The sequence below is a fragment of the Narcine bancroftii genome, chromosome 4 (genome assembly GCF_036971445.1).
Source record: "Narcine bancroftii isolate sNarBan1 chromosome 4, sNarBan1.hap1, whole genome shotgun sequence".
NCBI lineage: Eukaryota > Metazoa > Chordata > Chondrichthyes > Torpediniformes > Narcinidae > Narcine > Narcine bancroftii.
Window position 1 is genome coordinate 236578068 of NC_091472.1, and position 25488 is coordinate 236603555.

The window sequence follows — 25488 nt, forward strand, 5'->3', positions numbered from 1 at the left end:
ACTAGCTTTTGCAGGGCTTTACACTCAGGTATTGGGTATTGGTGTTCACATACCAGACCATGATGCAGCAGTCAGCACACTTTCCACTATACATCTTTAGAGGTGTGCCAACCTGAGAAAGTAGAACCGCTGACATGCTTTCTTCACAATGACATTTGTGTGAAGGGTCCAGGAAGGGTCCTCTGAGATAGTGACTCCAAGGAACTTAAGTTTGCTCACCCTATCAACCTCTGATCCCCCAATGATCACTGGATCGTATACCTCCGGTTTTTCCCTCCCAAGGTCCACAATCAAATCCTTAGTTTTGGTGACATTGAGTGCAAGTTTGTAGTTAGTGGACCATTCAGCAAAGTTTTCAATCTCTCTCCTTATGCTGATTCATCACCTCTTTTAATACAACACACTACCGTGGCATTGTCAGAAAATTTGCAGATGATTTTGCTGTCACACTGAGCCACACAGTCATTTGTGTAAAGCAAGTAGAGCAGGGGGCGAAGAATGCTGCCCTGTGGTGTTCCAGTACTGATGGAAAATTGTGCACAGTGGCTCTTCATTGTTCAGGTGGCTAATTCAGGCATAGCAGTCACTGAGATCATCTGGGAGTGAAGTTTTGTTGTCTCCTATTGCTCCGGATTTGGTATTTAAGTCAACTTTATTGTCATTTGATTTTTCAAGCATGACCCGACAAAACAGTGTTCTTCAGTCCTTGGTGCAGACACACAACCAAACATAACACATACATACAGACAAACAATACATATGCAGGACAAGTATTTCATCTGTACAAATAAATAAATAAATAAATATTATTTTGTGTACATGAGAGTCTCAGATGGTTAGTGTGAACAGTTCCTTTAGTCGTTCAACATTCTCACGGCCCATGGAAAGAAGCTGTTCCTCAGCCTGGTGGTGCTGGCTCTGATACTCCTGCATCTCTTCCCCAATGGGAACACATGAAAGATGCTGTGTGCAGGGTGGAAAGGGTCCTCAATAATTTTGCCCACGCACTTCAGACAATAACCCCAACAGATCACATTGACAGGGGGCTGGGACACTCCAGTTATCCTCTCTGCCACTCTTATGGTCCTATGGATTGACCTCTGATCCATTTCTCTGCAGCAATTGTACCACACTGTGATGCAGCCATCCAAGATGCTCTCAACAGAGATCTTATAGAAGGATAACATAATGGTGGCTGGTAACCTTGCCTGCTTCAGTCTTATCAGGAAGTGCGGTCACACTTCCTGACAAGTGAGGATATGTTGAATGTCCATGATATGTCACGGGTTAAGTGAACTTCAAGGAACTTGGTGCTCTCCACTCTCTCTACTACAGAGTTGTTTGCAGTGGAGGGTGGACTTTCCTGGATGTCCTGAAGTCCATGATCATTTCCTTTGTCCGCCCACATTGAGATTCAGGTTGTTATTCTCGCACCATTTCACAAGATTTTCCAGCTTTTCTTTGTAATGTAATCATTATTCCTAATGAGGTCAACTATTGTTGTGTCATCTGCAAACTTATTGCCACTGTTGGAGCTGGATCTGGTGATGCAGTAATGGGTCAGTAGGTTTACAGGAGCAGACTTGAGCGCACAGCTCGGTGGTGCGTCAGTACTCAGCCCAGTAGCAGATTATGTCATGTGTAGCAGGTTATGTCATTTAGGCCATGCCACAGTTGTCAGGTAGCCTCCATAGTTAACATTCTCATCCATAATCTCCACTTCACCTGGGAGATGCCTTTTTGTAGGCCATATATCCTTGTGTCATGTTCTGGATCTCTGGACTTAAATTCCTGTGATCTTTCTCTCAGCACATCTGAATCATTGATATACAAGACAAACAGCAACAAACACTGCAGTACACCACCAGTCACAGGCCTCCAGTACATCCTTCCACTATCACCCTCTGCTTTCTATCATGAAACTAATTTTCTATCTATTCAGCTGTCTCACCTTGGATCCAATGCGATCTCTCCTTCTAGAGCAGCCTACCATGTGGAATTTCATCGAATGCTCCTTCAAGAATTTTCTCAGCTTCCCTACCATGCCAATTATTGGGTTTCTCTCCGAGCATGAATCTCCATTCTTCACCAATTCCAAGCACCAACTTTCGAACCATCCAACACCAGATTTAAATAATTGCTCTTGCAACCCTGAAACGTGGGCATCTTATCTTCTCAGACATTCACTAATTTATATCTACCCTCCTCCCCATGCACAAACTTGTGAGGGATGAACTTCTGCACCTGCAATCTACCCCTAAACTAAAATGATCAAAGTTCTCTACTACACCATCAATCACACTTGCACTCTACCACCAGCATTTTAAACAGGTTTTACTTCTAATTCTCTTCAGCATTCAGTTCTTGGCCTCATCAGATGCCAGTGTGAAATTTAAAGTAAAGTTAAGGAATAGCATACACATCATATGGATGGCCTTAAACCCAATAGTATGAACAACTCCCACCTCTATCTGGTTCCATCTCTTCTTACCGACTTCTAGTTTTAATTTTCCCATCCCCTTCTTCCAGTGGTCTCTCCCTCTACCTGTCTCTTCATTCTTCCCACCTACTACAATGACATCAATGCCCCTAGTTTCTTCCCCCTATTCTCTTTCTTGTCTTGATATCATTCCTTCCCACTTTTGTCTCAAGAGAGGGTCCTAACCGAGAACATTGATTGACAATTTCTATTCATGGATGCTGCGTGGCCCGTTGAGTCCTCCCCATTGTTTGCTTGGATAATTAAAATGCACTAGCTCCATACAACATTTTGAAATTTACCTCCTGTGGGGTCTTTGAAGCAAATATAGCTGCAGAGCCTCCCTTCTCTGCATCAGGATAGTCCGGAAACTTTCCAGTTATGTTTCTGGATTTAGGAATAAAACAACAGAACATAATAAAGCCTGTAACTACGTTTGAATGACTGAATTTAATTTTCTGATTAAATAGTACTTATCGTCTCTTTTTAATTCGATTACATAAGTATACAATTGTGTTTTTTTTAAAAAAAATACTTGTTTGGCTAAATCAAGTAAGAATTTTGTTGCACAAGTACATTGTTACGACTGTTTTAGACAGAATAGGGCAGGTTAAAGAAGTGGAGGCACAGCATTGCTAAGCTGGGAGTATATCACAGCTACATGTAGAAAGGATGATGTATGTGACAATAAACTCATTAGCATTCAGATGAATGCGGTGACTTGGGTGACGTATATGTGGATTTTCAAAATGTATTCAACAAAGTTCCATGCAATTGAGTTATTGAAAAATAAAACAGAAAACACGCAGCAGATCAAGTAGCATCTGTGGACAGAGAAACAGGTCAAAGCCCCTTTATCAAATCTGAAAGAGAAAGGAAAAAAAAAACCAAATTAAGCTTTAAATTGCAGAGAAGATGGAGAAGCAAAGGACAGGAAAAGAGGGAACTTCTTGGGCAGGTTGAAGAGCATCATCAAGGATGCATCTTAGCCTAATTATGGACTTTTTACTCTTCTTCCTGCCAGTAGATGCTACAGGAGCCTTCGCTCTCGAACCAGTAGATTCAAGAGGAGCCTTTTTCCTGAGGCTTTGACCCTACTGAACCTTAAATCTTAGCGCTGAGTGGTACTGCACTCATATTGTACTTTCAGTACTTTTATAATTGTTTGCTGAATGAGCTTGACTTTAGTCGCACGTAGTTATTTGTAAATAGCACTAATTTTTAACTTCTGGTTGGATGATAATTGTATTTCATTGGCTCTGTATTTTACTTGGCACAATGACAATGAAATAGAATCTAATCTAAACTTCTCTGATTAGGTGAAGCCTTTCTTTCATCCTTCTCTCACTGTCCCTACAACTCAAAATCAACCAGATTTCCCCTTCTCCTCAAACTGATGATGATTTCCTGAAATGCAAACATTAGCTCTGAAATAGGGAAGAGAGTTTACTGTCATACACAAAAGTACAATGGACACATGCACTAAAAGGATTTTTGGTTGTTGCAACTACATAAGCATATCAAAATGCAAAATAAGCTCAGTTTCACTTTCCAGAGGAATTGCTGCCTAACCTGTTGAGCATTTCTTACATTTTCATTTAATATCAGATTTTCAACATTTGTGTGCTTTTAAAATGTTACGAGCCCAAAGGACCCCAAAACCCAGCAGCAATAGACATTCACCATGACAAATGGTTACTTAAACAAAAATAGCTTTAAACATGAAAACAGAATCAAACTTTAACTTATTACTATTAACTTAACCTAACTTAACCCCCTTCTAATTCTAAGTGCACGTGTGTATAATATGTGTTAAGTTTAGAAAAGTTCTTTGGTTTACAGTCCAATCTCACTTCTCATTCTTCCAAGTTCTCTGGTTGCAGGCAATTCTTATACTGTGCACAGAATTTAACATGTATAAAGTTCACAATGCTTTGGTGCTCGAAAGGTAGATGGTTACTGCTCAGGAAGGTTCTTGCTGATGAAACTTGCCCTATCAGGGTTCTCCAGATGATAACCTCTTTCTTTCAGGTTATCACAGAGTTTCTTTCTGTTCCTCTTATTCCAAGAGAAACACTAGACAGCTCATTTTCTCCTCTTGCATGACACACAAGAGTAGACCATCCTCCACTCTGGAGCTTCTGTTTTAGTTCCAACAAGCTTCTCCTGGCTGCCACTGTTCAGTCTCCCTCTCTCTCTGGGATACTTAGACTCTCAATACTCCAGAAAGCCCATGTGACTCTCTTTCTCTCTCTCTCTCTCTCCCTCTCCCTCTCCCTCTCCCTCTCCCTCTCCCTCTCCCTCTCCCTCTCCCTCTCGCAAAAAAACCACCCGACCTTCTCCAGCAAACAATAGAAGTCAGACTTCTGGTTCATCTGTTTTTAGGTAAACAAAAACCCATTTGTGACCTTTCTGTGATCATTCCAAAACTCTGCAAAGAGCTATAAATACACATCATGTTTCCCGCTTGTTGCTTTAAAGACAATAACCATATAACCATTTACGGAGCGGAAACAGGCCATGTTGGCCTTTCGAGTCCACACCGGTTCACTGATTTTGTGCGCCCTCTTCAGGCATTGGTCCCGGTAGATCTTTATTCAATAACGATGGGCAAATTCAATGTAGGTGGAATCAGATAATAGCAAAACTATGAGCAAACAGATTGGCTGTCTGTGTACCAAAAATAGTAAAACTTGACGAAACTGGATTTATTAAGAAAAGACAAACAATGGACAATATCTCTAAGTTCATTAACTTAATCCATGCAGTACAAGGAAAGAAAACTCCAACAGTGCCTTTAAAATGGTGCTGCGGTGATTCCAGTTTAAATCGGCCCTTTGATTTGCTTTTCAGGTGGCCAGCGCTAAAAGCGCAGCGCTGGCCACCTGAAGGGGCAGCTGCACCAGGATGCTCATCTGAGCATAGTCCATTTATTTCCAGTTTCTGTAAAGTCACTCATAATATGAATTCTCCAGTATTTTCAAATAAGATCGGTTTTAAAGTGTGTGTATGTAACCTACTCTATCTTTTCCAATTTATCTCCCAAAAATATTCTGTCACAGTACAAATATTTTCTGTTCTATTGAAAACATGGAAACCCTTCAAATTAAGGGAAGGTGACAGCATGGAAATAAAAATGGATCAGTAGGAAGAGGAAGCAAAAGGGATAAATAAATGGAAGTTTTCAGGCTGGAAGATGGCAGTCAGCAGTGTTCCCAAACTGTCAGTTTGTCTCCATGATAGAAGCAGAGACAATCAGTGAAGAACAGGCCCTTCACACCAACTCATCCATTATAGAATCACAAACAGAACAGGCCCTTCACTCATCCATGCCAACTTGGTTGGCATTTTGGTCTAGTCTTGTTTGCCTGCATGTGGTTCACATTCGGGCAGGATGGCTGGGAAGTATAGGTTCCGGCAGAGAAGTTCTTAAAGGCCATGGCATCACTTTTCCTGGGCCTGCCATCATTAGAGCAGCAACAGCAAAGAAATGAATTCATGGATTCATAACGGAATGTAAAACCAAATCAACCAAGTTAGCTCAAAGGGCCTGTTTCTATGCTGTTTAAATCAATAAACTGTGCTGCAAATTTAGAGATCATTGGTTTGGTTTCAGTTGGACAGCAATAGTTCTGTTGCCTAGAATTAAACTATAGAATATTGTATTAGAAGAAAGAACATTACAAGCCTATGAAAAGGTACTCCACAGCAATCTAATTTTTACTTTCCTCACACCCATACCTTTCATTTTTCCCACATCCACGTGCTATCTCTTTTGAATGTCCCTACTGTACCAGCCTCCTGTGCTTAGAAAAGATCCAGGAGAGGTTGATCAGGATATCATCACGGATGAAGAATTTCAGTTACGAATACACAAAAAAAAAGCCAGGAAGAGAACTAAAATAGGTTTCCAAAATGGATGGAGGTTTAATAACTGTATGTCAAAGTCAATGGAAAATTATCTACAGGGACAATGAGAAGAAATCTGTTCAATCAGATCTTTATCACTATCTGGAAAACCTTACCTAAAGTATAACAGTTAAAATTGCCTTTAAAGAGGGAAGGTGTGACAGGGCATTTAGAGGTGGCTTGGGAGGAATTACTAGAGCAGCTTGCACGCACACATTTTAAAACAGAATTTTTGCAGGACTTTTACAGAGTGCTTTTTTGCAGAAAACAACAAAGTAGCAATGGCAGCAGCTTGCCTGGGAGAGCCTGTGATCTTTGCAGGCAAGGGACAGAACAACTTTGCTCTCACAGAGGGAGGGAGTGAGAGAGAAGGAATCACAGAAATCAGTTTTAGAGGGACAGGTTGGCAAACTTTGGAAGGCTGCCTGGTCGAAGGAGAAGACTGGCTGCCTGAAAGGTGACTTGAAAGAAAGAGGATCATCTGGAGAACCCTGAAGGGGGAAAGTTTTGTCAGCATGACTGATTGAGAAGGAATCAGTTGTGGATGTCCTGGAAAAGGAATCTCTCTCTGAAAACCAGCAAGAACCGTCCTGAGTGGTAACCATTTGTCTGTTAAGCACCAAAGACTGGTGAACTTTATTAATGCTAACTTCTGTGCACAGTACAAGAATTGCCTGCAATCAGTGAGATTGGACTGTAATCTAAAGAACTTTTCTAATCTCAAATATACATTACACACACCTGCACTTCGTATTAGAGGGGGGATTAACTGGGTTAGCTAAGTTAAGTAAATAGGTTAAGTAATAAGTTAAAGTTTAATTCTGTTTTCTTGTTCAAATATAATTAAAAACTACTTTTGTTTACAAAAAAAGAAAGTATAACAGATGATGGAAGATGATTCCATAAGGTTTAAACTTTAGTTGGACAGATCTTGAGGATGAAGGCTTATAACCCTACATCACATTGTACTGCAAGTTTCACTGATTCAATAATTTCAATTGCCACTGCATTTTAATGCATGAGCCACAGTGTTGCAAGGTTATTCAGCTAGATTTTGAGTCTCTTACCGACACTCAATAAACCACTGTCTAATCTGGTCCTGCAAGGTATCTTGAATATCTGGTCCCTCAACTGATCGCACTTGCTCTTTTATTGTAACCAAGGCTTCCTGGTATTCCACCTCATGTACTTCCTGTACCACCTGTCGCTGTTGGTATCTTTTCTGAGTTTGTAGTTCAGTAGAACTGGGCTTCTGAAAATGAGGAAGAGGTTCCTGAAAAACAAAGGCACAAGCAAAAATTGAAATATACGGTTGTAGGAGAAAATCCTAGGGATGGGATGAGCAGATACCTACCATCTGTCAACCACAAGCCTACACATCAACATTTCCCCCTCCCCTCCCACAGCTTGATCCACCTGCCCATCATTCCAATACCCTCATCTGGTATCATCCACCAAATCTATCTCACTCCTTCCTCTCACTTCTAAGTATTGTCCACCTTCCCTTTGCACTCCCAGTCGTTGTGCAAGGTATTGACCTGAAATATCAACTATCCCTGCCTCCACAGATTTGCTTGACCCACACCCCATTTGGTCCAGCATTTCATTATTTTTTGCATGAAAAAAAGCGTTGTACGTAATCTTCAGGCCCCGTGTTTCAATGTTCATTCAGTTGAAATGGCAGAGATTTAAAACTGCCAGAATATACAGGCTTAAATTTAACAAAGAGCCTTTGTATGTTTGATCTAGCAGAAGGTCAAGAGTTGCAAGATTTGAGGCCACAGTTATTTCAGCAGGAAATTTGTAATACTGCAACAATCATACTACTTAAAAAAAAAATCTTGTAACTTCATTTTTCCACAAATTGAATTTGTCTATTGTAAATCTAAGAGCTAACAATTCATCTGGACATTCACTGATAATGGTTATTTCCCCATCATATAATTTGGACTCACCATATCAAGAAATATCATTTCCTCTATCCGTTCTTTCCTGCTAATTTTCCTTTGCATATATCCACGCCAAACCTGCAAAGTGCAATAGTTGTAATCAGCCCTTGGGCAGAAAAGCAACGAATATGGGTTAATTTAGACACATGATTGAGGTTTAATAATTATATTTCTACATCTAAAAACATAACCTTTCAATTCTTGTATTTTAAAAGTCATACCAATAATGCTGCAATACCTCCAAAAATGCTAAACTCCAAAACTGAATAAACTCTACAGTGTTGTTAACATATAATCAATTCTTCAAGGAAAAAAAAATTCAAAATCTGACACATGAATAATTGGCTTTGCTTGAAAAAAGTTTGAAACTACAAATGGAATAGTGTTTTCACAGTAATGTTATTTTTGCTCAACAATTCGATGCATTGGGAATTTGTGCTGGGATGACATTCAAGGTTTAGTGAATGATTTTTTGAAATGTCTTGTAATTATAAAAAGGAAGTCCATTGATTAAATTTCCTAAGCAGAAAGTAAGCAACTCTCAATTCTCAGAGAATTCATTCTCTTTTTAAAAATATGGCAGAAAAGTCCCATCAGCCAGGAAAGCACAATTACTGCAAAGAATTACTCCTGTATCTGCAAAGACTTTTCAGTCCTCATTTTCTTATTTCTGGGTTTCATGTGTGAATTAGCATATGCTCAATGACCACTGCAAGCACCACACACATAATCTGGGTAGACACTCCAGTGCACCTTTAGAGCTTTGAGTCGTCCTCATCTGGCTGTCCATCCCATGGGACGAAGATGGTTCTTATCAGTTAGTCTGTGGGGTTTGATATGTGCATCCTGGAGGGGCTGTACAGGCCGATCCTTGACATGCCCTGCTCGTCACATACTTGGCAGATGAGGCCTGGAGGGGCAGCAGGGGCAGAAACTCTGCTGTGGTGCTTCCTCTGTTGCCTCTTAGCAGCGTCCATACTTTTACTGATAGCATTGCTCCACTGCAAGCGATCTTGAGCTAGATACACCCATGAGGCAATGTCAGCTTTCTGGAGGATCCTGTGCAGAACAACCTCGTACTGTAGTCGCTGGCCTCCTCATTTTCAGGTATCACTTGACAGTTAACCATATAAGATGTCCTTGGGCAGTCTTCTGTCATTCTGACAGCATATCCTGCCCAGTGCAGTTGGGCTGACATCTACCAAAGTTGAAGCTGCTGCCATTCCAGCTCGAGAAAGGACCTTGATATTCAAGACCTTGTTTTTCCAATGATCTTGTTACATACATGACAGCAGCGATAAAGATTAGCCCAGACGGTATTATATTTAAAATAATATTTTAATTATTTATTAACAGTTATATAACATTTACTCTAACTTAACTAACTTATCTAAACTTAACTAAATTTATATAACTAACTTTAATTTTAGCTATGCACTAACATATTGGTGTGTGTGAATAATCCAATCCACTACAGCTCAAGACTCAATTCTGGGAAGGCAGTTCCAAGTTCAGACATTTGAGATTGATGCGACAAGCAGGCTTTAGATAATTGAAGTACGCAGGCCTTAGATGAATGGGGAGACATGCAGGCTTTAAGTGGTTGAGGCATGCAGGCCTTAGATGAAGTTAGCAGTTCCTAAGTGGGTGAAAGAGACTATGGGGGTGACAGAATACTGATTACTCACAACACCCTGGTTGAGGTGCTTCAGAGAAATGTCCATTTTAGACATTTGCCTTCTTTTGCAATTTTTAAAAAAATTATGACTTGCCATGCATTAATATGCATTGACATGCTAAAACAAAGCTACTCTCCTTATCTTGGTACATGCGACAATACATAATTCAATTCAATTAAAAATAGATCTCTTTAAAAGGCAACAGCTTGTTAAAATAGAGAAAATGTGGATTGAAATTAATCTGAATGGGGAAAAGTATCTTTTTTCATTATTGACTAAATCAACTCTGTTCTTAAGTTAAAGCATGGAAAAGGGTACAGCACAAGAACAGGGAAGCCCTTTGACTCACATGTCTGTGCTGAGCATGACATTGAAATTAAACTAAAATTCTGCTTCTTGCACTTTGCATAGATATTCCTCAATCCCTTTCACATTCATGTGTCTATCCAGAAACCTTTCAAATGTTAGTTTTATATCTACTTCCACCACTACTCCTAGCAGACTGTTCAAGGCACCTGCAAATGAAATTACCTCTCACATCACCCTTAAATTCATCCTTCCCACTTTAAATGCATGTCCTCCAGAGTGTGATACTTTTACCCTGGGGAAAAGATTCTGATTGCCCACCCTATCAATGCCTCGCATGCCTTTACCCTTCTGCCTCCTGCACTGCAGAGAAAAACAATCCAAGTGTGTCCAATCTCTCCCCATAACTCATGCCGTCGAAACAAGGAAACATCCTGGTAAACCTTTTCCATACCATTTCCAAGGCCTCCACAGCCATAATTGTACAAGTGTGGCCGAAAACACGATTTGTATCTGGAATACAACTTCCTTACTTTTTAAACTCAAAATGAAAAGTGAAAATGAAACCTTTTGAATTAAGGTAGCTGCCACATCAGGAGACAATGTGCTTGCTGATTGTTGTTTCGCTAAGTTCTCTCTTTCTTCTTCCATTCGGATTTCCGACATAAACTTGGCTCGCAATCGTCCCTGCCGAGCACGTTCAACAATTTGAATGATCTGGATGGCCTCTTCTTGAGTCAACGTTTTAGTTCCAATTTCCTAAAATATACCATAAACGACAAATGAAAGAGTAATTTTTGGGAAGTTTAAAACATTAGCATCAAATATCCTAATTCTACCAGTAAATATCCAATTATTTGGAGCTTGATGTCCGAACTTATCGACAACCCTTCATAAAAGCGTGAATATCTTAATAACCCTACAAAAGGAAAGGAACCTGGAACCCATGAAGTTCCTTATTCCCAAGGCTGACTAAGTTGTTGTATACTGGGCATGGTGCATAACGACTTAGGTGGATATTTAAGAGGCCTTTACAAAACTTAATGAAAGTTAGTGCTGAAGAAGATCCAATCATAATTGAGCGTAAGAAACTTGCAAGTAAAGTCTCTAGAACTACATGACAGACTCAAAGAAGAAAAATTGACAAAAGAGTCAAAATAAGGAAACCAGCCCTTTGGTCACCACATCCAAACTGACCAGTGGGCACTCATCCGAATTAACCCAATCTTCACACAGACATAACCTTTATGATTCAATATCAAGACATTTTCTCAATGTTGCCAGCAACTCTGCTTCCACGATTCCCTCGGGTACTGCATTCCACGTACTCTACAACCTTTGGGTTAAAAAAAGCTTATGTTCCTCAACCGGTGTACATCAATCTTAAGCCCACATATCATCACTGAATTTCTGAACATTGAACTTGGAATTGCCTTCCCAGAATTGAATCTTGAGCTGTATTGCCTTGGGGTATTCCACAGATGCCAAAATATTCGTGCATAGTTAAAGTTTTAGTGAGATAATTGTATATAAATTTAGTTAGGTTTAGATAAGTTAGTTAAATTAGAGTAGGTGTGATACAATTGTTAAATAATAATTTAAAATATTATTTTAAATATAACTGTCTGGCTAATCTTTATTGCTGCTATCATGTATGTAACAAAATTGGGGGCTCGACTGGGATCACACCAAATTGGGAGCCGAGTGATCAATTAATTGTCAATTTGATTGATAAGAATTTTTTTTAACCCAATTTAAAGACTTGTGTGTGGAACAATAGCAGTGATGGACATTGATAAGTTCTTGGGTTTGCTCACCCTTGCAGATTTACAGGGGGCAAAAAAGAGTGAGTTGTTGACTATCGCACAAAAGTTGGAACTTGAGGTGGTAGAGCAATTGATGAAAAAGGCAGTGATTCGGGAATTTTTAAGGCCCTGTTATAAAAGATATGCAAGAGAGCGAGAGAGCGAGAATGAAAGCAGGCTGAGCTAGAACTAGAAAAACTTAGATCAAAGATTGAGAGAGAGAAACTTAGAGATGCAGAGGAGAAAAGGAGATTTGAGAAGAAAGCAGCTTGAGCTAGAATTAGAAACATTTCAATTGGAGAACCTTGTAGTTGCAGTGAGGCAAAGGAGATTTGAGGAAGGATTGGAACCTTGGTAGGAATCTTATGAAATTACAGATGAGCTTGTGGTAACCCACAGGGTTAAGTTCGTGCCAAGTGGAGCCTTGCAGAGGGATGGATTTGTGCCAAGTAAATGTGAAACGTCCATGCAAGTCAGAAAACATATTGGGAATTAATGCTAGGTGTAAATATGAAAGAAAGCAAGAATATAAAAACCTTTCAGGTCCCATTTTCTACTGTTGTAGGAAGTCTGATCATGTGATAGTGAATTGTCCTGTGTTAAGGAGAAAGAGAGAAGGAGGCAGCGCCATTTGCCTGTATTCAGAAAGTTGTAAAACCTGGAAACCAAGAGAGTTCCAGACCTACTGGTAACATTAGGAAAGAGTTCAATTATTTTGTGTCAGACGGTTTGGTTTTATTGGAGGAACAGTCATCACAAGTGATCATGAAAATCCTTTGACATACTGGGGCCACCCAGTCACTCATGTTGTACAGTGTTTAGAAGTTTGACGATGAGACTGCCACTGATGACATTAATTTGGTTCAAGATTTGGTGGGGGGGGGGGGGGGGAATGGTGATCCAGAGTTGAAACATCTGCACAAGATAATGTTCAAATCCAAATTAGTGAATTGACCTGTAACAATAGGGGTCCGATCAAGTTTACCATTGGAGAGAGTCTGGTTATTGCTAGGGAATGACCTTGCAGGGGGTAAGGTTGTTCCTGCAGTGAATATGACTGCCAAGCAAGTTATTGAAGAAACAAAGACATATTCAGATACATATTCAGCCTGTACAGATGGTTTGGGCCAGAGTACTGGTGGTAAACCCAGAGTAAGGACTTGTCATTGTCCAGGAAAGAGTTCATGTTGGGGGAAAAAAGAGATCCTGATTGTGATGAGGTGAGAGGGGATCTCTTTCTAAGGAGGAAATTAAGGAAGTTACACGTGGAGATATTAACGTTAAGACTGCATCAATAACTCTTGGAAAGCTACCCACTTTTTGTGCTTTGCCCAAGGAGATTCAATCCGATCAGGGGAGCAATTCCATGTCAAGATTGTTTCAGCAGTTAGCTTGCAGAGTGGGACCTAACCAGATCACATCACCTGAATATCCTCCAGAGTCTCAAGGGGCCTTGGAGAGGTTCCATTTGACTCTCAAACCCTTGAAAAACATCAGGCCCTGATGGTGCACTTAGTAGGATACTGAAAATCTATGCCAACCAATTAGCTGGAATGTTCACAGGTATTTTCAATCTCTCATTGCTGCAGTCAGAGGTTCCCATCTTCAAAAGGGAATCAATCATCCAAGAAGAGCAGAGGGAGCTGCCTCAATGACTATCACCTAGTACTACAATAATGAAACACTGAGAGAGGCTGGCCATGGCCAGAATTAGCTCATTCCCAGGTAAAAACCTGCACTCTCTGCATTTCGTTTTCTGCCACAATCACTCCACAACAGATGAAATCTCACTGGCTCTCCATTCAGTACTGGATCAAAAAGACAACAAACACGTACATCAGGCTGGTTTTCATTGACTACTACTCAGCTTTCAATGCCATCTCCAAATGCTGGGCCTCTGCACCTTCCTCTGCAACTGGATCCTGAACTTACTTATCTGAAGGCCAGAGACTGTGCAAGTCGTTAACAACATGTCATCCTCACTGATAATCAACACAGGCACACCTCAAGGATACGTGCTTAACCAACTGTTCTACTTTCTCTACACCCTGTGTGGGAGGCACAAATCAAATGCCATTTGCCAATTTAACAATGACACCACAGTCACCGGAAGAATCACTGACAGCAATGAGGAAGAGTATAGGAGACAGATCAGCTGAGTGATGTCACAACAATAACCTTTCACTTAATGTTATCAAAACTAAGGAAACTATTGTCAAATTCAGGAAAGGTAAACCAAGTGAACATAAATCTGGAGAACATAAACAAGTCCTCATCAAAGGTTCAGCAGTGGAGAGGTAAAGAACTTTAAATTTCTGGGTGGCAACATCTCTGAAGATCTATCCTGGGACCTTCATTTCGATGCAATCATGAAGAAGGTTCACCAACAGCTATACTTCATAGGAGTTTGAGGATATTTGGTATGTCACCAAATCTATAGGTGTACCATGGAGAGAATTCTGACTGGTTGTATTACTGTCTGGTATGGAGGTGCCAATGCACAAGTCAGGAAGAGTTGACAAAGCGTTGTGAACTCAGCCAGAGCTATCATAGGCATTATTCTTCTCTCTATTAAGGAAAACCGACAATGTCTCAAGAATGAAACCTCTATCAAGGACCCTCATCACCCACACCATGCCCTCTTCTCACTGCTACCATCTAAATGGAGGTACAGGAGCTTGGAGGCAAACACCCAACATTACAAAACTGGATTCTTCCCATCCGCCATCAGATTTCTGAATGGACAATGAAGCACAGACACCACCTCACTTTTTCTCTTCTTTTGCACCAATTTATTTATTTTTTAAAAATGTAATTTATAGCAATTTTTATATTTATAATGCTGCTGTAAAATATTGAACTTTGCAACATATGTGCATGATAATAATTTCTAATTCAGTTTCTGAACAAGATTCCAATATTTACAGGGGAAAAATCATGTAGCAGACATGTTGCCACCAAGACTAAATCTGCTCAGTCATCCTTTGGAAATATTAATGTCAGAGTTGCAGTTGAATAAAGCCTGCTTTTCGTAAATGAGGAACTCAGAAATTAGGGCCAAATTAATTAAAACATAATAATGGAATATTGTATACAATCAAGGCATTTCCCTGATGTAACAGCAGATTATTCACTGATCCGAAGGGAAGCAAATAAACTAACCACTTGATGGGTTCATAAACAGACAGTCATCTGACACAATTCCACCAAAATATTTCCAGAGATTTAATTAATAAATTGAGCTCTACTATTTCAGAACTTCAGTTTGACAAATCTGTTCCATTTTTGGGTTGCAACCATCAGAATGGATACAGATATCCAGTAGATATGGTGCATCTGGAATTTTGGAAGACCTTCTTGTGCCACACAAGAGATCCTTGAATTGAACATGTGGGATTATGGATAAAATATTGCCAGAGACTGAACATTGGTAAATGGACAGAAGGCAGAGAGTGAGGAGAAACGGTAATTTTTCCAGTTGAGAAGCTGTTAAAGGATTGTGACAGAGATCCGCACTGATGTCCCAGTTGCTTACAATCTAAAGCAATTAGTCAGATGAGGAACAAAGTATAACATATTTAAGTTTGCAAATAAAATGCTGGTAGGATTCATAAATCAAAGTACTCTTTCAATCTTATTGTTATCCTTCCTGTAGTTCGGTGAACAAAACTACATACAATGCTCCAAATTTGGCCTTGCCAATGTCTTGTACAAATTTCCCAACTCCTATACTTAATACTTTGATTCGTGAAGATACTCAATAATTTGATTTATGAAAGTAGTGAAGTTTTGGAATTCTCCACTGAAGTGGACTGAGAAGGCTTAGTGTAAAGCTTATAGAATTTAATCTGAACAAGTGCGAAGTGCTGCACTTTGAAAGGTCAAATGTAAAGGGACAGTATACAGTAATGGAAGAACCCTGAAGAACACAATATGGGAATCCAAGTCAATAACTACCTGAAACATGTGGGTGGGTGGAACACAGCAGGGTTAATAGACTGCTTTCAGAGAACGGACTGGAGCTGTTCAGGTAGATAGCAAAAATGGCCACATGAACATTGACAAGTGCACGAGCTCAACCAGGGCTAACTAGAAATCACGTTTGGACATAGAGGTTTGTGCTCTTCACAGAGCTTGTGATGCTGCCTTCAGGACAAGAGACAAGTTGACACAAAGATCAACCAGGACTGAGCACTCCCATGCATTCCAGAATGCAAAGCATGGTTATGCACAGAATATCCACAGTGACACAAGATGCATGTGGGAAAGTTTCAAATCAATAACAGATCATGTCAACACCTCCATTCTGGATAGACTGAATATTTTCTATGCACTGTTCAATAAGAAGAACAAATTGACGCCAAAGAAAACTCCATCTCAGTCTTCTCTTGAACAGGCTTCTTGCATGGCCACAGCCAATCCTTTCCGGTGAACCCACATAAGGCAGTGGGACCAGACATCACACCCAAATATTGAAAGACTGGGCAAACCAATGGACTGACGTCCTTATTGAGATTTTCAACACATCATTGCAGCAGTCCATCATCTCAGTACCAAAAAGGGCAATAGTAATAGACCTCGATGACTACCGCCCAGTGGTACTGACCACCATTATGAAATGCTTCGAACGTCTGGTAATGAAATATATACAAGCACACCTACAAGAGACGCCAGACCTATTTCAACACATAAGGAACCATGTGCTTTAGCTCTGACCTGACCAACCTAGAGAAAAATACTATAAGCCAGGTTGCTGTTCATTGATTTCAGATCAGCAATAAATAATCATACCCCAGAGGTTGGTGGATCTCAACACCCCTCTGTGTAACCAGATTTTGGACTTCCCAACAGAAAAACCACAATCTGTTTGGATTGGCAGCAGAGCATGAAGCACTGTCATGTTGGGCACTGGCACACCTCAGGGCTGTGTACGCAGTCCCATCCTGTTCATACTACTGACACCCAACTGCAAAGCCAGATCTAGTTCCAACAGAGGAGTCATCAAGTTTGCAGATGACACAACAGTAGTTGGTCTCATCAGCAACAACGAGATGAAATGCAAAGAGGGATATTGGAGAGAATCAAGTTCTTCAGAGTTCATTTAAGAAGTGATCTATCCTGGACATACAACTTTCCATCACTTGTCAGGAAGGCTGAAGTAGGCAGGGCCCATTGTGACCCTTTCTACAGGAGCTCTATCAAGAACATCCTGGCTGGCTGCATTAGTGTGGTATGATTGCTTTAGCTTTGCAAGGGTGCCCAATCTTTTAATTTAGACATACAACATGGTAATAGTAACAGGTCATTTTAGCCCACTAGTACATACTGGGGGTGCAGGTTGATTGGGCAGCACAGACTCGTGGGGCAAACTGGCCTGTTACCATGCTCTATGTCCAAGTTAAAAATTAGAAGGTTCGCCACCCCTTTAGAGCAATGGATCAGAAGTCAATCCACAGAACCATAAAAGCAGCAGAGAGGATCACTGGGGGGGCACCCTAACCCCACCATCGATGCAATTTACTGGGTTCATTATTAAAAGAGGGCTCGCAAAAATCAGGGAGGATCCCTATGACCTCGCATGCAGCATCCATCAGCTACTCTCGTCACATAAGAATTACAGATGTATGAGAGCCAGAACGACCAGGCTGAGGAATAGCTTTATTCCGCACCCCCTCCCCCCAGGCAGTGAGACTGATGACTGTTGAACTGCTAAACTAACTATGATTGTACTATTTATTAATAATATTTTTATTTATGTTAATTGTATACACATTGTTTGTATGTGTGCTATGTCTTTGCACTGTTCTGCACAGTGGACTGGAGAACGCCATTTCTTTGGTTGTACTGGTACAATTGGATGACAAATAAACTTGAACTTGAAAGTGGCCACACAATTAGATAGGGTGGCAAAGAAGGCAACGGTTGTCTTTAATGATCGGAGTTCAAGAGTAAGGAAGTCACATTGCAGCCAGAGAAAACTTTAGTTAAGCTTCATCTGAAGCATTATGTGCAAATCTGGCCTTCCCATGACAGGAAGGATGTGGAGGGTATAAAGAGATTTACCAAGGTGCTGCCTAGTTTAGAGGGTCCGAGCAGCAAGGAGAATTTAGAAAAACTTGAGTTGCCATTTCTAGAATGTCATGGAGTGAACAGAAGTTAATAAAATTATGAATGGCATAGCTAGGGTAGACATTACCCTAGCAATCTCCCCTCTTCACTATTAGTCTTGATGAAAAGGTTTTGGTTGAAATGTTGACAATTTTCTTTCCTATTAGTACTGCTCAAATGAATGAGGTCCTTCACAGATTGTGTGTGCTCCAGATTCCAGCAATCTGCAGTTCCCTGTGCAATTGCAATAGCAAGGATTTTATTTTGTTCTAGGGCAAAACATACATTTACAGTGAAAGAGATAAATAAAGGTGATGACTTGATATTTTATCATTCATACCATGCTCACACAGTAAAGATGAGATGGCATTTCTCCAGGGCCACGGAGCATGTTTACAAGTTAGAAATTAAACACAATGAAATATTTAAAATATTAAGGTGTATACAGTAAAAATCCATGGTACACAATCCACATATGTTCTGGGAATTCAGGAATCTGATGACTTGGGGGAAAATAAAAACTGTTGCCCAATCTGGATTCAAGGACCCGAGTGCTATGATACCTGCAACCAGATGGCAGAAAGGAGAACAGTTTACATGAGAGGTGTGTGGAGTTCTTCACAATGTTTATTGTCTTTCACCTGAATTGAGTGTTGTAGATCTCCTTCATGGTAGGAAGAGAGCCCTCTGTGATCTTTTCTGCTGACTTCACTATCCTCTGCAGGGTCTTGTGGTCTGAGATGGTACAGCTTCAAAACGAGGCAGTGATGGTCTCAATACATCTTCTGTCAAATGTGGTGAGGATTGGAGGTGGGAGATGAACTTTCCTCAGCCTTTACAGGAATTAGAGGCACTGGTGGGCTTTCTTGGCTATGGAGCTGGTGTTACGGGACCAGGTGAGATTCTCTATCAAGTGCACTCCAAGGAACTTGATACTCTTGACAACCTTAATGATTGAGCTGTCAATAGTCAGCAGAGCACAGTCCCCCAGTCCTCCTGAAATCAACAACCATCTCTTTTGTTTTATTAACGTTTAGATACAGATTGACGGCTCTGCACCAATTCGCTAGCAACTGCACCTTATTTCTGTATGCTGACTCCTCATTCTTACTAATAAAGACCACCACAGTCGTGTCATCAGCGAGCTGTGTTTAGCTGCACATTTGTGGGTCAGAGGTCTTAAAGCAGGATTATCTTTTCAAAAAACAAAGAGTGTGATCGCAACCTGGAACGAGCTCCCAGGGAAGAGCTGGAAGCAGGTACAATAGTATTTGCTTAAGAGGCCTCAAGATAGAAATCAGAACATGCAGGGAATGGGTGGATAAGGATCATATGCAGGCAGATGAAATTTGATTTAATCTGCCATTATGTTTGTTGTTGACTTTATAAACCAAAGGGGTTGTTTATGTGATGTACTGTTCTATATGCAAAACAAAGATTGATCGAATTTTGGATATAGAACATAGACCAGTACATCACAAAACAGGCCCTTTAGCTCACATGTCTGTGCTGAACACGATGTTGAAAATCAATTAAAAATGCTGCTTTCAACTGATAAAGACACATAAACAGAAAGGGGATTGAGGGATTTCTATCTGGAATCCTCTTAAAAAGGGGATTGAGGGATTTCTATCTGGAATCCTCTTAAATGCTGCTATTATATCTGCTTGCACCTCTACTCCTGGGAGCCCATTCCAGGCACCTACCACTCTGTGTATTAAAATATTTGCCCCACCCATCTCCCTAAATTTCCTCACCCTCAAGGTAAACACATGTCCATTGGTGTATGACACTTTCACCCTGAAGAAAAGAATTTGATTGTTAACCCTATCAATGCCTCTCGTGATTTTATACACCTCCATCAGGCCACCTCTCATTTTCATCGGTTTCAGGGAATCATGGATACTGGAAAAGTAAATGAAAGTGGCAATGATGCAAGCAGCATATAATGGGCTGGTTACTTGGGTTTTTAAATAATCAAAATCAGTAGTAGGTGTAAATATTAAATAACTGCAACTGACCAAAATGTTAGTGAAAGGAAAACAGTAGTAAATGTGCAGAAATAAAAGACTGTGTTTTATCTCTTATAATTATGTGCTAATTAGTGGCTATGGGTTTGGTTTTTGTCAGTTGATTGGGGCTGTGTAGCATGACTTTTTGTTCACACATTTTTAATGTTGTAGAGGTGTGAGTGAGGAAACAGGTTTGGTAGGTCTCAAAAATGTGGGGAAGGATTTTATTTACAGAAGGCAACTGATGCAGAACCACACACACACACACACACACACACACACACACACACACACACACACACACACACACACACACACACACACACACACACACACACACACACACAGTGCAGGCTCAGCTCTTTGCTACAAGGGACACTAATTAAACGCTCCCAACCCTTTTAACGGTCTACATCTTACCAACAGTTTCTCCAGCACCCTTCCACATTTCTAGGCCTGGAGTGAAGCAGGGTGGTCCCAAGCTGGCAAAGAGAGAGAACAAAGAGCATATGGCACCTTTATCATGCTGGAGGGACAAGCCCACATCATTTATTGGGGGGCCAATAGCTCAGTGGCAAGATAACAGCCAATGGCCCAGTGGCAGGATAATAGCCAATGGCCCAAGGCCAAGTACAGGCAGGCTGGAGAGTGGAGTCCAAGTAATTTATATGTGGCCAACAGCAAGGTGTGCACTAATGGGTGGGGTGGAACCAAACCTTGATTGGCAGCTGGTGTGTCCTCAGACTTTGTCGGGGGCAGTGCTGTCACATGACAGCCACAACCCTTCCCAATACATCCAGTTAGCGCAGCACCAGTGATTGGGATTAGGGTTCGAATCCGGTGCTGTCTGTAAAGAGTTTGTACATTGTTCCAGTGTCTGCTTGGAATTTCCACGGGGGCTTCAGTTTCCTCCCATAGCAAAGAATAAGAAAGAGAAATAATACATTTCCCATTGTTGCATAGGATTTGGAAATAAGGCATCTTCCATAATTATATAGTCCCTTATAAAGGGACAACAATAAAGGATTGGTTCTGAGGTTGAGGAGTCACTTACAAGGCCAGCTCTCTTGAGTAAAGATGAGATGGCATTTCTCCAGAAAATGATTGAAACATACAAAATTCTTACAGGAAATGAATTTTTTTTAAAAAGCAGCAAATGCTGTAAAACTGAAACAGGCAGAAAATACTGGAATAACTCAGCAGGTCTTGCAACACGGAGGGGGGGGGGGGGGCAGCATGGTTGATGTAGCAGTTAGTGCAACACCTTAACAGCACCAGAGATCAGGACTTGGGTTCGAATCCTGCGCTGTCTGTAAGGAGTTTGTATGTTCTCCCTGTGTCTACGTGGATTTTCCCCAGGGATTCCAGTTTCCTCCCACCATTCAAAACATACCGGGGGATTGTAGGTCAATTGGGCAGCTCGGGGAGCGGGAGGAGGTTCAAAAGATCCTGTTACCATGCTGTATGTCTACATATTTTAAAATTTAAAATTCAAGGAATCTGCAGAATACACTGTCTTCTATGTAGATGAAGAAGAACTCCAAGGGATTGTTGGGGTAACTCTTGCTTAATGTTAGAAAGGATTTTGTACTTTACCCACAGAACAATAAAGAGTTAAAGAAATACTGCTTTATCAGCTTTGATTATTAATGCAACTGGCAAGGATGGTCATAATATGCAATTAGAATACAGGAAGGAAAGTGGAGTTCACCTATATTTCTGCAGGCTGAGAGAAAGACAGGATTTGGCTTTATGATCTGGTGCATAGCACAGCCTCAAGAGGAAAACAAGGATAAGATAACAACTTCAATATTAAAGGAAACTGCAGACACAGATAAATACTTCATTTCCACAACTAACCTTTTCCACTCGAGTTGAGCTTTCGGATAATATTTGAGATAAAATTTTTTCTCTGTTTTTTATGACCTTTACTTTGTTTTTCATAAAGTATCTGGGAATGGGGATCTCGAGAGCTTCCTGTAAAATTAAATTTAAATTGTAATCAAAATCCTCAATGCTAAGCATCTAACCAAATGCATTTTACTCAATGAGAATCTTGTAAGTAATGAAATCTGAGATCATAAATAATAAATACTTATCATACAATACAATTGTTGAACAGGTTTGTGACACATTATGTTATATTTTATTTTGTATATAGATATGTTTTAAAGGAGATAAATTGTGGCGGTTATTTTTAGTGTAGGTCACAAACATTTGACAATGCCAGAGCTCTGCTCAAGCCAGACAGTCCAGGCTCCGAGTGCCTTTGCAAAAACTTTGAAAGATGCCTATAGAGACTTCACAAGTAGGTGTTAATTGGACCTGCTGTGGAGTAATGGATTATTCTTTTGAAAAGCAACAGATGAATAGACTTGGATGATTGGGTCCAGAATATGACAAGCTGGCAAGCTTGTGGAAAAACCCCATTTTGAAGATGGGTTGAGTTCTTAGTTCAGCCTGGTCAAAGCTCTTGTGGTCCACACAAGAGGAGATGGCTCACTGTAAAATGTTTCACCTGAGATAAGGGAAACAGAAAAGGAACTCTGTGGTAACCTGAAAGAAAGAGGTTATCATCTGGAAAATCCTGATGCAAGTTTATTCGGCAAGACACTGAAGTGGCTGATCAGAAGGAATCAGTTTGTGTCCAATGAGCAACAAATCTCTCTCCAAAAACCGACAAGTACCTTCCTGAGCGGTAGCCATTTACCTTTCAAGCACCAAAGCCTGATTCTGTGCACAGTATTAGAATTGCCTGATACCAGTGAACTTGGAGGAGTGAGAAGTGAGATTGGACTGTGAATCAAAGAACTTTTCTGAACTTACATGTGCACTTAGAATTAGAAGGGGATTAAGTTAGGTTAAGTTAATAGTAATAGTTTAGAGTTTGATCCTGTTTTCATGTTTAAAGAAAATTAAAAGTAACTTTTGTTGAAGTAACCATTTATCTTGGTGAATTTCTATTGCTGCTGGGTTTTGGGGTCCTCTGTGCTTGTCACACTTTTAAGAACTAAAAATGTGATAATTCAGCTATATTGACAGACATTGTGAAAATCCATCAAGAAATAACTGGAACTATGGCTTATTTGAAAAAGGAGCAAATAAATAATACGTTATTCAGTGAAATTTTGTTACTACTGCAGGATACTGTGGCCTACATACAACAAAAGTCGACTCACAGGTGGTGAGCCAAGTGCGAAGCAAGACTGGTTGATGCAGGCAGCATACAATGGGCTAATTACTTTGTTTTAAAATGATCAAAATCAGTAGTGGGTTCAAATATGAAAATGATTTTGTCCCAACTGATCAAAATGTTAGTGAAATGAAAACAATAGTAATACAGTAATTAAAATACTGTAGATGCTGGAAGTCTAAAATACAAAATGAAGGAAATGCTCAGCAGGTTAGACAGCATCTCTGGTGACAAAAATAAAGATGATATTTCAGGCTGATGGCCAGAGAGAACAAATAAAATGTTGGTGTAATTAGATGAAAGAGGGTAGGTAGTAAAAGGTCATGGATAACAATGGGTCTCCCTGAAGTGAATGTAGGAAGTTAAATACAATGAAACTTGAAATTACCAGATGAAGAAGAAATGGAAAAAAAACTGCTGGAAACCTGAAACATAAAGCTGGAACACAAATAACAAAGTTAATAAATTCAATGCAGAATATGAAAAATTATAATATAATGGAAGATGAAATTTGTATTCAGCTTCATTGGAAAGGTGTCCATTGAAGACAGGGTGGCCCAAGTGGTAAGAGGATGGAAAATTAAAATGGCAGCAACTTGATCAGTCATGCAGACAGAAAGGCTGTACATGCAGAGTGATTACCTAATTCACAGTTGCTCTCTCCAAGTTAGAGGAAATGATTGAATACAGTACAGTAAATTGGAACGAATACAAGTAAATCACCACTTCACTTGGAAAGAATGCTTTAACTCTGGTTTGCGGATATAGAATAAAAGGGGAGACGATGTGCTTCCTGCAGTTGCATAGGGAAGTTCCACGTGAAGGGCAGTGGGAATTAGTAGAGATGAAGAATTGAGCCCACGTAACCCTTCACAGTTCTGAAAGGGGAGAGCAAGTGTAATGGCAGCATCTTGCTGGAGATAAGAGATCAGGTGAATGGGATGCACTCATTTCCATCACAGGATGTGGGGCATTTCGATTCTAAAAATGTCCTGAAAAGAAAGAAATTTTAAAAATCATAATGCCTTATCATCAAGGGTGCCCATGGTTTAAAATAATTAAAATTCAAATTATATATTTGAATACAAACATATTAAAATACTACATTTTTTAAATCTACTCTGAACTTCAAAAGTAGCCTGATCTGATTTTATTCAAGCTTTACTTTTACAGCGTCCCAAGGAACCCCATCGTTTGGTCATTTTTCTTCATCCACTATTGGATCCTAATAAAAGAAATTGACTTGAAACATCAAGTCTTTTTTTCCTGCTTAATTTCAAAGTTATCTATTTTTAAACCACAGACAGGCCTCCTTAATTTTCCTTTCAGTAGCTTTAAATTAATGATGGGACCCCACTCACCGGGGTTAGTTTGAGATCCTGCAGTACATCATCACAGTAGTGAAACTCTGAGAACTCTAGCTTTACCATTTCATCCTTCAGCTCAAGAATTCTGCCCATAACACCTTCTAGCACATGGTGGATGATCCTTCTCTTCTGAGGATGCACCATCTGTTCATAGAGGTCTTCCAAGTTGCGAAAGATCTGCACATACTTAATATAGAAAGTTGTCAGCATCTGAAAGATCATCATGGGGCCTGCAAGTGGTTTGGCTTCATGGGAAGAGAGATCCTCCTTGAGAAGATAGTGAAGTTCCTCATGGGTATCAGCCCACATCTTATTACAAGCTCTGTAATACAATAATGTTGGATAGAGATATGAATAGCAGATGAAACAAACTATGACTGCATCCCACAATAGATGTCAGCTATGATCACAGAATCAATGAACAGTGGAAAAGATGCCATTTAGGCACATCATTTGTGCTGCCTCATTCAGAGTGCAATCTAGTTAATCTTATTCAACTCTTCAACTTCCTTTTCCAAGGGTCAGCCTACATTCATTACACCAGATCCAAAATCACGATACCAATATTTTCTTCATCTTGACACTGGCTCTGCTGTCAGAGTTAATCAACTTGAACTTGCATCCTCCAGTTGGTGAGCTTTGAGCCACCTAAACAATTATACTTTATTTATTGGGTCTAAA

At 40.1% G+C, this 25488-nt stretch overlaps 1 protein-coding gene across 3 annotated transcripts in view; it reads right to left on the minus strand.

The window, feature by feature from the left end:
• The window catches only part of LOC138761738 (dynein regulatory complex protein 11-like), a 320096-nt gene that overhangs the window by 266927 nt on the left and 27681 nt on the right, over positions 1–25488 (minus strand). For all 3 annotated transcript variants that reach the window (XM_069934395.1, XM_069934394.1, XM_069934396.1), the window contains exons 2-7: positions 24802–25129; positions 22108–22224; positions 10890–11081; positions 8344–8415; positions 7456–7661; positions 2782–2866 (exon numbers count right to left, since the gene is read on the minus strand). In XM_069934395.1, coding sequence (XP_069790496.1) covers positions 2782–2866; positions 7456–7661; positions 8344–8415; positions 10890–11081; positions 22108–22224; positions 24802–25129 — 1000 coding nt within the window. The remainder of the gene's footprint in view (positions 1–2781; positions 2867–7455; positions 7662–8343; positions 8416–10889; positions 11082–22107; positions 22225–24801; positions 25130–25488) is intronic.